The sequence below is a fragment of the Sander lucioperca genome, chromosome 7 (genome assembly GCF_008315115.2).
Source record: "Sander lucioperca isolate FBNREF2018 chromosome 7, SLUC_FBN_1.2, whole genome shotgun sequence".
NCBI lineage: Eukaryota > Metazoa > Chordata > Actinopteri > Perciformes > Percidae > Sander > Sander lucioperca.
In genome coordinates, this window is record NC_050179.1 from 26,503,531 (window position 1) to 26,516,148 (window position 12,618).

At 40.2% G+C, this 12,618-nt stretch overlaps 1 protein-coding gene across 1 annotated transcript; it reads left to right on the plus strand.

Moving 5' to 3' along the window:
• Positions 1–10,536, plus strand: LOC116046485 (myosin heavy chain, fast skeletal muscle-like). Its single transcript, XM_031294828.2, has 39 exons — positions 1–222; positions 298–441; positions 540–696; positions 790–817; positions 905–1,001; positions 1,108–1,200; positions 1,292–1,355; positions 1,437–1,535; positions 1,624–1,727; positions 1,987–2,125; positions 2,262–2,380; positions 2,578–2,727; positions 2,828–2,998; positions 3,089–3,392; positions 3,512–3,582; positions 3,692–3,779; positions 3,903–4,020; positions 4,103–4,226; positions 4,710–4,846; positions 4,936–5,191; positions 5,271–5,513; positions 5,598–5,774; positions 5,858–6,003; positions 6,094–6,184; positions 6,284–6,673; positions 6,784–6,910; positions 7,001–7,119; positions 7,205–7,401; positions 7,677–7,860; positions 7,970–8,135; positions 8,274–8,398; positions 8,507–8,815; positions 8,909–9,112; positions 9,218–9,343; positions 9,428–9,598; positions 9,685–9,789; positions 9,883–9,978; positions 10,094–10,225; positions 10,434–10,536. Exons 1-39 carry the CDS (start codon positions 16–18, stop codon positions 10,452–10,454), a joined length of 5,799 nt encoding a protein of 1,932 aa, XP_031150688.1. The 5' UTR covers positions 1–15; the 3' UTR covers positions 10,455–10,536.
• The last annotated feature ends 2,082 nt before the right edge of the window (positions 10,537–12,618 follow it).

The window sequence follows — 12,618 nt, forward strand, 5'->3', positions numbered from 1 at the left end:
AAGTAAACCGCCACCATGAGTACAGATGCGGAGATGGCCATTTATGGCAAAGCTGCCATTTACCTTCGTAAGCCAGAAAAGGAGAGAATTGAGGCTCAAAGTGCACCATTTGATGCCAAGAGTGCCTGCTACGTGGCCGATGTCAAGGAGCTGTACTTGAAGGCAAAAATCCTCAAGAAAGATGGTGACAAAGTCACCGTCGAAGTCCTGACCACTAAGGAGGTTAGTATCATGAAGTCACAGTAAACTGGGAATTCAATATGATTAGTTCTCATTGTGTCTAATGTCCTATTCTAGGAGAGGACAGTGAAAGAAGCTGAAGTCTTTCCAATGAACCCTCCCAAGTATGACAAGATTGAGGACATGGCCATGATGACCCATCTCAATGAAGCCTCTGTGCTGTATAACCTCAAAGAGCGTTATGCAGCATGGATGATCTACGTAAGACAATCTGCCTAATGAGAAAAGAGAACTATTGCAAATTGCTAAACTTGTAGGAAACATAGAGGTAACTGTTGAATCTCTATGATCACTTTCAGACCTACTCCGGGTTGTTCTGTGCCACTGTGAACCCCTACAAGTGGCTCCCAGTGTACGATGCTGAATGTGTAAGTGCCTATAGAGGCAAGAAGCGTATGGAGGCTCCACCCCACATCTTCTCTGTCTCTGACAACGCTTTTCAGTTCATGCTTACTGGTAAGTCATTACCAGAACAATGGAGAATGTATCAGTATAAAGGGGTTTTCCGTTGCAGCAAAACATAGTAAATTATTTTGTTTGATTTAACAGATAGGGAGAACCAGTCTGTCCTGATCACGTAAGTTTGTTACATTTACATTTGTCGACTTTGTTTAACATAGTCAAATATCTGATCAAATTCTTAAAAGTCTATGTCTCTACCTAGTGGAGAATCTGGTGCTGGAAAGACTGTGAACACCAAGCGTGTCATCCAGTACTTTGCAACAATCGCAGTTGGTGGACCGAAGAAGGACGACGCAAAGGTATGTAACTGTATGATTAAAATTCAGGGTTCTTCCTCTATAGAATATTTTTCAAGGGGGAAAAATAAAGTCATTTTCTGACTGTAATTCTAAACCTGGATTATAGGGGTCACTGGAGGATCAGATTATTGCAGCCAATCCCCTGCTGGAGGCCTATGGTAACGCCAAAACTATTAGGAATGACAACTCTTCTCGTTTTGTAAGTATGGAACAATTGATGCACATTAGAGAGGTCTTGTTACAGATTGCCAATGTGGAGGGACATTAAAAAAATCCTTTGTTCCAAACAGGGTAAATTCATCAGAATCCACTTTGGCACAACTGGCAAACTGGCTAGTGCTGATATTGAGACATGTAAGTAATAATACTCATAGTACATACAAACGACTGGAATTGAGAATTGACCAGACTGTAATTTATGAACAATATTTGTAGATCTGCTGGAGAAGTCAAGAGTGACATACCAGCTTTCTGATGAAAGAGGCTACCACATCTTCTTCCAGATGATGACCGGCCACATCCCTGAGCTGCTTGGTAAGAAGATTGAGAGGATGCACATTGTTTAACCTGTTTTCATATGAAACAAATGTTCTGACATTTCCTCCCTTTTTTTGATCTCCAGATATGGCACTCATCACCACCAACCCCTACGACTTCCCCATGTGTAGCATGGGTCAGATCACTGTGGCCAGCATTGATGACAAAGTTGAGCTGGAAGCCACTGATGTGAGTGATTTTTACTTTCAAATATTTAAATATATCAACATCAATGCTTGCTCTTGGGGGAATTACTAGAATTGTTGGTGCTTTGTAAACTATAGAGTGTGGTCTAGACCTACTCTATCAGTAAACTGTCTCGAGATAACTCTTGTTATGATTTGATACTATAAATAAAATTGAATTGAATTGAATTGAAATCAAAACTGCTCTTTTAAGTGCATTTTTCTAAAGTGATTATGTTTGTGTGGACCTCTTTTGAACTCAGAATGCCATTGATATCCTGGGCTTCACTGGTGAAGAGAAGGTGAGCATCTACAGGATGACTGGTGCTGTGCTCCACCATGGTAACATGAAGTTCAAGCAGAAGCAGCGTGAGGAGCAGGCTGAGCCTGATGGCACAGAGGGTGAGTGTTTAATGTCAGCTCAGAGTGAATAGCTTGGGAAAACAGTAATACAGTTCTGAATCACACTGGTTTCTGTACATGTACAGAAATCAAACCATAATGTATATCATGATGAAAATCTGTGAACTATTTTCAGAGGCTGACAAGGTTGCTTACTTGCTGGGTCTGAACTCCGCTGACATGCTCAAGGCTCTGTGCTATCCCAGAGTGAAGGTCGGAAATGAGTACGTCACCAAGGGACAGACTGTACCTCAGGTAATTGAGATAAACTGGTATCACTTCTGTTTAATTTACATGTAGTACATGTGTATTCATATTTTGACATATTTTTTTATTTTGGATTCTTTTGTGTCATTTATTTCATTAGAAAAATTTAAAATACCAGTATTCCATCGTTTTACAAGATGGTTGACGGTTGATTTTAAACATATCACATCCTTGTTTTTATTCAGGTGATGAATGCAGTGCCTGCCCTGGCCAAGTCTATCTATGAGAGGATGTTCTTGTGGATGGTCGTTCGTATTAACCAGAGTTTGGACACTAAACAAGCAAGACAGTTCTACATTGGTGTCCTGGATATTGCTGGTTTTGAAATCTTTGACGTAAGCTTTATTTCAAACAATTCAGAGGCTGATACTTTTCCTGACAGAATCATTTTTATTGCCCTGCGAGAGATTATACTAATTATTTGTCCCCTCACAGTTCAACACCTTGGAACAGCTGTGCATCAACTTCACCAATGAGAAACTGCAACAGTTCTTCAACCACACCATGTTTGTCCTGGAGCAAGAGGAGTACAAGAAGGAGGGTATTATCTGGGATTTCATTGACTTTGGCATGGACTTGGCTGCCTGCATTGAGCTCATTGAAAAGGTAATCACGTAATTTGGTAATTATATATAATTGTTCTTAATTTGACTTAATATATCACTTAATGAAATACTTCTTCACACTTTTTTCAAGCCCATGGGAATCTTCTCCATCCTTGAAGAGGAGTGCATGTTCCCCAAGGCCACAGACACATCCTTCAAGAACAAGCTGTATGACCAGCATCTTGGCAAAAACAAAGCATTTGAGAAGCCTAAGCCCCCCAAGAAAGGCAAGATTGAGGCCCACTTCTCCCTGGTGCACTACGCTGGTACCGTGGACTACAATATCGCTGGCTGGCTGGACAAGAACAAGGATCCACTGAATGAGTCTGTCATTCAGCTGTACCAGAAATCCCCAGTGAAACTGCTGGCTATTCTGTATCCTCCCGTCGTTGAGGGTATGAAACTAAAACACATTTTAAGGTTATACTGTATATGTTTAACTAACTGTAGCATGTGCTCATGTACATGATATGTCACAGTCTAACATAACATGTCTATTAAAAAACATTTACAGAAACTGGTGGTGGAAAGAAGGGTGGCAAGAAGAAGGGTGGTTCTATGCAGACTGTGTCTTCACAGTTTAGGGTAAGGTTTAACATTGCAAACTTATCTCATATACAGTATCTCAGTTTATGCTCACACTCACAGTTGTTATATGTATATATATATGTAACTCACCATTTTGGATCTACAGGAGAACTTGGGGAAGCTGATGACTAACTTGAGGAGCACCCATCCTCACTTTGTGCGCTGCCTGATTCCCAATGAGTCAAAGACTCCAGGTAGATAGAAAACTTAATCTCAAGAGATTCTTTGAGGAGTGATTTGTTTTGTTGGTATGGTTTACTTAATTTTAGGGCCTAACTATTTATTCAAAGAAGTAATTAAGAAATTTATTTTTACAGGTCTGATGGAGAACTTCCTGGTCATCCACCAGCTCAGGTGTAACGGTGTGCTGGAGGGTATCAGAATCTGCAGAAAAGGTTTCCCCAGCAGAATCCTCTATGCTGACTTCAAGCAGAGGTATCAATGGATATTTAAAGAATTTTGATACAGATTATTAAAAGAAAATGCTCACACTGACCATTAACTCTCTCATAAAAAGGTACAAGGTGCTGAATGCCAGTGTCATCCCCGAGGGCCAGTTCATTGACAACAAGAAGGCTTCAGAGAAGTTGCTTGGGTCAATTGATGTCAATCATGATGAGTACAAATTCGGACACACCAAGGTAAGCCCCTTGATTGCATTTCTATACTTTAGTGGTACTTTCCAATGGATGTATTTTGTCTGTAAAACAAAAAAAGTATCTTCAAAAATTCTTACACAATTTTATGTATTGTAATGGGAAATTAGGCCACTGAACAGGTAAAGGATAGAAATAGAGAAATTGCGCCACCATGTGGCCATTGATAAGGCAGGTTACATTTTGTCTTGTGCACCAAGTGATAGTAAAAGACTAGTAAAAGTGCCCATACAGGATTGAATTTTACTAAAGCACAGCTGCCATCCGTGATTTAGAATAATTGTGTTTCACTGTCTACGATATTTTGCTACATATACTAACCCTGATGAAGATAAAAAAGTTGTCTTAATAATATAAGACATTCACATGATTGTGTGGGGTACATGCTCTCTGAGTCATTTCTGGTTTAATGTTTAGAATAGTGTATAGTGCAGACATGAAGTCAATTTCTATTTTCTCTTTGATCAGGTGTTCTTCAAGGCCGGTCTGCTGGGTGTCCTTGAGGAGATGAGAGATGAAAAACTGGCATCTCTGGTCACCATGACTCAGGCTTTGTGCCGTGGTTACCTCATGAGAACAGAGTTTGTGAAGATGACAGCGAGGAGGCATGTTGAAAACAACAATTTTGAGTGCACAGCCATGGAATGAATGATGAGGAATAACTTTGTCCCTAACAGCAACTTCTTTTCAACAGGGATGCTATATATACCATCCAGTACAATGTCCGCTCATTCATGAATGTCAAACACTGGCCATGGATGAAGGTGTACTACAAGATCAAGCCTCTGCTGAAGAGTGCTGAAACTGAGAAGGAGCTGGCAAATATGAAGGAGAACTATGAAAAGATGAAAACTGACTTGGCTGCTGCCCTGGCCAAGAAGAAGGAACTGGAGGAGAAGATGGTGTCCCTTCTGCAGGAGAAGAATGATCTGCAGCTGCAAGTAGCATCTGTAAGTACACATAGACAGTTCTGCTTTTCATGTTTTTTAATGTTAATGTGTTAACATCGATTTTTGGAAAATTAACTAGGAATCAGAGAATCTCAATGATGCTGAAGAGAGATGTGAGGGACTTATCAAGAGTAAGATTCAGCTGGAGGCCAAACTCAAAGAGACAACTGAGAGACTGGAGGATGAAGAGGAAATCAATGCTGAGCTCACTGCCAAGAAGAGAAAGCTGGAGGATGAATGCTCTGAGCTCAAGAAGGATATTGATGACCTGGAGCTTACCTTGGCCAAAGTGGAAAAAGAGAAACATGCCACAGAGAACAAGGTTCGTAAATAATGATCTGTCCAGCAGATAAAGTAAGATTATAATGATGACCGTTTAAAGACAATATTTTTCTTGCACACTTAGGTTAAGAACCTGACTGAGGAGATGGCCTCTCAGGATGAGAGCATTGCTAAGCTGACCAAGGAAAAGAAAGCCCTTCAGGAGGCTCATCAGCAGACTCTTGATGACCTGCAGGCAGAGGAAGACAAAGTCAACACTCTGACCAAGGCCAAGACCAAGCTTGAGCAGCAAGTGGATGATGTAAGTTTACAAAGTATCTTGGATTGGCAAAGAAAGAGTATTCTTTTTGAATGTGATGGTTAAAAACTCATCTTCTTTCTTAGCTTGAGGGTTCTCTGGAGCAAGAGAAGAAGCTCCGTATGGACCTTGAGAGAGCCAAGAGAAAGCTTGAGGGCGATCTGAAACTGGCCCAGGAATCCATCATGGATCTTGAGAATGACAAGCAGCAGTCTGATGAGAAGATCAAAAAGTAATGTAATTTTCGAATTTGTACAACCATTCTTTTTAAAATTGTGGTCAACTGCATGAACTCTATGTACTTTATCTATAATTCTCACAGGAAGGACTTTGAAATCAGTCAGCTCCTTAGCAAGATTGAAGATGAGCAGTCACTGGGTGCTCAGCTTCAGAAGAAGATCAAGGAGCTCCAGGTGATATATTGCATTACACATAGCATTTCTGCATGTGTTCCCAATTTTGTGTATTAAAAGTGAAAGTTTACTGAAAGACATCAAATCTATATTCAACAGGCTCGTATTGAGGAACTGGAGGAGGAGATTGAGGCTGAGCGTGCTGCTCGTGCCAAGGTTGAGAAGCAGAGAGCTGACCTCTCCAGGGAACTTGAGGAGATCAGTGAGAGGCTGGAGGAGGCCGGTGGTGCCACTGCTGCTCAGATTGAGATGAACAAGAAGCGTGAAGCTGAGTTCCAGAAGCTCCGTCGTGATCTTGAGGAGTCCACTCTGCAGCATGAAGCCACTGCTGCTGCTCTTCGCAAGAAGCAGGCTGACAGCGTTGCTGAGCTGGGAGAGCAGATCGACAACCTCCAGCGTGTAAAGCAGAAGCTTGAGAAGGAAAAGAGTGAATACAAGATGGAGATTGATGACCTCTCCAGCAACATGGAGAATGTTGCTAAAGCAAAGGTACACAGTGCATTACATGCTATTTTATTACCCAAAGTAGTATAGTAAATAATGTAATTAATATTATAAATAAAATCTGATCACTGATCTCATCTATATTTACTCATTAGGGAAATCTTGAAAAGATGTGCCGTACTCTAGAGGACCAACTTAGTGAACTGAAGACCAAGAATGATGAAAATGTCCGTCAAATCAATGACTCAAATGCACAGAAAGCACGTCTCCTGACAGAAAATGGTATCTAAAACTTTTAAACTGAATGATCTGTTGTGTATATTATTAAGAAACATGACAAAAACTAATGTATCGTGACATCTTTCACACAAGGTGAGTTTAGCCGTCAAATTGAAGAGAAAGAAGCTCTTGTCTCCCAGCTGACCAGAGGCAAACAGGCATTCACACAGCAGATTGAGGAGCTGAAAAGACAGATTGAAGAGGAGGTTAAGGTAAGAAACTGTTAAGTAAGTGTGTATTGGTAGTATTAGTTTGGGATTAAGGAATTTTGTAAATCAATCATATGTCTTAAAACAGGCCAAGAATGCTCTTGCCCATGGACTGCAATCAGCCCGCCATGACTGTGATCTGCTGAGGGAGCAGTTTGAGGAGGAGCAAGAGGCCAAGGCTGAGCTGCAGCGTGGAATGTCCAAGGCCAACGGTGAGGTGGCTCAGTGGAGAACTAAGTATGAAACTGATGCTATCCAGCGCACTGAGGAGCTTGAAGAATCCAAGTAAGTAACATTCAAACAATTCAATGGCCAGTTAAGAAGTGTAGCATTTTAGCATAACTCAAATACAGTACTTGCATTTAAACAAATGTTCTAAACAGGTTTTTCAATTGTTTGTATTTAGTATGTTATTACGAAAATAACATTTTAGATCAAAGCAGTGCTTTCTTATATTCATCTAGGTTCTGAAACTATGTAATGATTTGTATTTCATTCATGAAAAAATATCTGGAAAAAAGTAATTTCAGTGGAAAACAAATCTTACCTTCTTTAAACAGGAAAAAGCTGGCTCAGCGTCTTCAGGAGGCTGAGGAGCAGATTGAGGCAGTGAATTCCAAGTGTGCTTCTCTTGAGAAAACCAAACAGAGGCTCCAGAGTGAGGTGGAGGACCTCATGATTGATGTGGAGAGAGCCAATGGGCTGGCTGCCAACCTGGACAAGAAGCAGAGGAACTTTGACAAGGTAGCATTGTTAACTTTGTGTGTCCAAGCCATACATACAATTAAATATATATTTATTTTTCCTCATATTGCTACATAAGCAACTGAACAGTATAAATGGTGTTATTCAGGTGTTGGCAGAGTGGAAACAGAAGTTCGAGGAGGGTCAGGCAGAGCTCGAGGGAGCACAGAAGGAGGCTCGTTCTCTCAGCACTGAGCTGTTCAAGATGAAGAACTCTTATGAGGAATCTCTGGATCAGCTGGAGACCATGAAGCGTGAAAACAAAAACCTGCAACGTGAGTTCTACATTATGTAACAGTTACATTGTATTCAACACATGTATTTCTTACATTGTATTCAGTTGTGTTAGAATAAAGTGTTTATATTTTACATTCTAAGGCTTAACAATATAAAACACATGTATTTCTCTGCAGAGGAGATCTCAGATCTGACTGAACAGATTGGTGAGACTGGCAAGAGCATCCATGAGCTGGAGAAGTCCAAGAAGCAGGTGGAGACCGAGAAGGCTGAGATCCAGACAGCTCTTGAAGAGGCTGAGGTACATTTTCTTCTGGGGACATCTTCTGAAAAAAAATCTTAATCATAGACATATATACAAAAAAGGTTTAAAGGCAAAGATTAATATTTAGTTCTATGATATCATCAGGGAACTCTGGAACACGAAGAGTCTAAGATCCTGCGTGTCCAGCTGGAGCTCAACCAGATTAAGGGTGAGGTGGACAGGAAGCTGGCAGAGAAAGATGAGGAGATGGAGCAGATCAAGAGGAACAGCCAGAGGGTGATTGACTCCATGCAGAGCACTCTGGATTCTGAGGTCAGGAGCAGGAACGATGCCCTGAGAATCAAGAAGAAGATGGAGGGAGACCTGAATGAGATGGAGATTCAGCTGAGCCACGCCAATCGCCAGGCTGCTGAGTCCCAGAAGCAGTTGAGGAATGTGCAGGCACAGCTGAAGGTATTGTTAGACACAGAGCTGTTGTACGGACTATGGTCAGTGCAGGTACATTGTGGCATTCATGTGAATACTTTCCTGATATTTTTTCACTAGGATGCACAACTGCACCTTGATGATGCTGTCAGAGCACAGGAAGACTTCAAGGAACAAGCTGCTATGGTGGATCGCAGGAACGGTCTGATGGTAGCTGAAATCGAGGAACTTAGAGCTGCTCTGGAACAGACGGAGAGAAGTCGCAAAACTGCTGAGCAGGAGCTGGTGGACGCCAGTGAGCGTGTTGGACTTCTGCACTCTCAGGTGAACGAGCCCAATCATTTCTTCAATAATTCAAAAATCTAATGACAATTAAATAATGTGAAAATCAGGCATGTAATGACTAAAGTGCCTTTTTTTGCCTTTTAGAACACAAGCCTTCTGAACTCCAAGAAGAAGCTTGAGTCTGACCTGGTCCAGGTCCAGAGTGAAGTGGATGACACTGTTCAGGAAGCAAGGAATGCAGAGGAGAAGGCCAAGAAGGCCATCACTGATGTAGGTTTACATTTCATTTGTTCTTACTTTCACTCCAATATGTTCAAGTTATTTATCATTAATATTTTGTGCTGTCTCTTCCAGGCTGCTATGATGGCTGAGGAGCTGAAGAAGGAGCAGGATACCAGCGCTCACCTGGAGAGGATGAAGAAGAACCTGGAGGTCGCTGTTAAGGACCTGCAGCACCGCCTGGATGAGGCTGAGAACCTGGCCATGAAGGGTGGCAAGAAGCAGCTCCAGAAACTTGAGTCCAGGGTAAGAAAGTCACGTTAAGAATTTACACAACTGAAGCAAGACTTTTGGAAAAGAAAGACGGATACTTATTGTCTTGGTTTTTGAAGGTGCGTGAACTGGAGGCAGAGGTTGAGGCTGAGCAGAGACGCGGAGCAGATGCCATTAAGGGTGTCCGCAAATATGAGAGGAGGGTGAAGGAGCTCACCTATCAGGTACAGTTACTTTGATAGGTACCATGTACAGTACAAAAATGATCTAATATATTTACCATTAAAAATACACATGCAAATCTATGCCTATTACAGACTGAGGAGGACAAGAAAAACGTTGCCAGGCTGCAGGATCTAGTTGACAAGTTGCAGCTCAAAGTCAAGGCCTACAAGAGGCAGGCTGAGGAGGCGGTAAGGACAAAATATACATTTTCAACACTGAAAGTTTGACAATATATAATAGTTATTTTAAAGTACTATGGATCTTTTTGAACATTTACATATTTTTCTATGTCTTGTATTTCAGGAGGAGCAGGCCAATACTCATCTGTCCAAGTGCAGGAAGGTGCAGCATGAGTTGGAGGAGGCTGAGGAGCGCGCTGACATCGCAGAGTCTCAGGTCAACAAGCTGAGGGCAAAGAGCCGCGACTCTGGCAAGGTAAATATACATGTCAGTTTAGTGAAAAATAACCAACAAAGCAATTATTCTCTGATGTATATCTGTCTATATGTTAGAGCAGACTCTTTATAGTATTATATTCATCTTATAAAGCATTAGGTTTAAATACTATAAAATTAACAGATCACAATTATTGTCCCCTATCGCTTATTCAAACTCTCACAAACCATTTATGTGTTTTTTACAGGGAAAAGAAGCAGCAGAGTAGAACACATGAGAGTTTCGCTGTGTTGAATCATATAATATGAAATTCATGCCGAAACAATAAAGGTTAAACTGTTTATATTAAATTCTGTCTGTAATACTTTCATCTCTTTGCTTCTCTCAAAGGTAGTTGTGAGATTTGAATAACACTTTTTTTGGGACATGAAAAACGCTAAAAACATCCTTAACATTTGAGGTAAAGATGAACAATATGGCCAGTTAAGAAAACAAGAAACAAGAAAAAAAGCAGATGTGTTTTCCTAATCTGGAAAACAGGCACAAAAAAGAATAATTAATTACCTAATCCAAGATGAGCTCTCACTTGTGCTCAATCTTTGGAGGCCACAGGCACAAACTCTGGACTCCTAGAACCACAACTTTGGCTCTGATAGAAAGCTCACAAAACCAACAAATGTTGGCACAACACAGGGGTTCTGCAGGTTTTACCAAGTCAAATACATACAGCTGTTTGAAGTGTCCTGACCCTGACTACAAAACACTGACTACCTGCATACACAAACATTCTGTATATTCAAAGGTAATTATGGATCAGTTGGAAGTGTTAGTGATGCGAGTGATTATTGGGTACACTTAATTTCCAAAGTAAAAAAACATTTATAAGCTATATACATGTACATATAATTATATTCACAGGAGATTTTTCAGATTACAAATTACAAAAGCATGTCACTTTAATGGGTGCAAATTTAAAGTAGAAATTTTCAGAGTGTTTTTCACACTGCAAGTTCCAACACTATTGACTGTGACATTTGAAAATGATATCGCCCAGCAACTGGAACGATGTTGACATTCAAGGTGCAGTGTATGGAGCCAAAAATGGTCATGCAGATATGTCTGCAGAGTCAGTTAAAGTGTTAATAGCTTTTGGCATATGAGCGTGAATACCACAGACATATCTCTTACACCTAATCACAAATAGTAATTATTTGTTTTCATTATTTAATTCTTGTAAAACTACTTGCATAACTTAAACAGTATTGCTCAAATGAGTTTATTTTTGAAAGCATTTTGCCTCATTTTATCATTAGGATTTAAAAACAGTATATAAATAATCAAACAAACAAACTGTAAGATAAATTCAAGTTACCTATTTTAAGTAGGGGTTATCACAAATTCTAGATGTGCCTTTTGCTGATGGAAACTTGAAACATAATATGACTGTACTAGCAACAGGTGTCGCTCATGTAAGCAACAGCTGTCACCATAACCATATTTGCCATGTGTCCCAAATTTAACTTCTGTTTTCTAAGCAAAACACATTCAATGTAAGGATTCCCATTTAAGTCTGTGGGTGTGGTAGAAAAAACACTGTTTCTTTTTACTGTGGACTGTATGTTATCTGGAGCACTTAACAGTTTCTCCTACAATAGCTAAAGTTAGGTATGCACAACAACTTCTAACTCATTTTACATTTGTTATATAATACATATTGAATTAGTTATTATTTAGTATGTGTGGATTGTTTAAGTCATTGCAAACTGTATGGCTCTAGCTCAAACTGCTTTGACATCAAACTATGGTATTCCATTAACTGTTTAAACTGTGGATTTTCTGTGTTGTACAACTCATTAAATAAAGATAATATTGGAATTAATATAAGTAACTCCCCACTAGGTGAAGAGTCAGTCAGCAGGTGGCGGAAATGGAGGATCTAAGGGACCCTCTGAAATAGACAGAGTGAGGTTGTAAAGTGTTTGAGCAGCTTTTGATTCTAGTGAGTGCATGCACTGCCTGGATGTGGCTGAGGAGTAAAGAGTGGCAAGAAGTATATTCATAAACAAGTAGATTTTGTTTACACTGATATTTAACACAAAAAAATAAATCAAACCCATTTACCACTGAATACATGTTAAACATTCAAATCTGCAAATACGACAAACTGAAGAAAAAGATTACCAGGCTAAAGGATATGGTAGTTAACCACAGGTGAAGGCCTATAAGAGCATGATGAGGGAGCATTAAGAGCTCCCTTTCATGCTCTTGAAAAAAATGAATAAAAAAATGCTGTGCACAACTCACAAACTTGACAGATCTGGATCCGCTGGTATTTTGACAGTTACGGGCCCTAAAAGTGGCTTAACAGGAAAAGGTTGAGAAATCCTCAACTACTTGTACCAACTTCTTGAAATTAACAAATAGGGAAGGAA

Coding starts and splice junctions, on each gene's coding strand:
- LOC116046485 (XM_031294828.2), top strand. CDS start 16: ATGAGTACAGATGCGGAGATGGCCATTTATGGCAAAGCTGCCATTTAC. Junction 8,136..8,273: donor TGAAAACAAAAACCTGCAAC/GTGAGTTCTACA, acceptor ATTTCTCTGCAG/AGGAGATCTCAGATCTGACT. Junction 9,344..9,427: donor CCAAGAAGGCCATCACTGAT/GTAGGTTTACAT, acceptor TGTCTCTTCCAG/GCTGCTATGATGGCTGAGGA.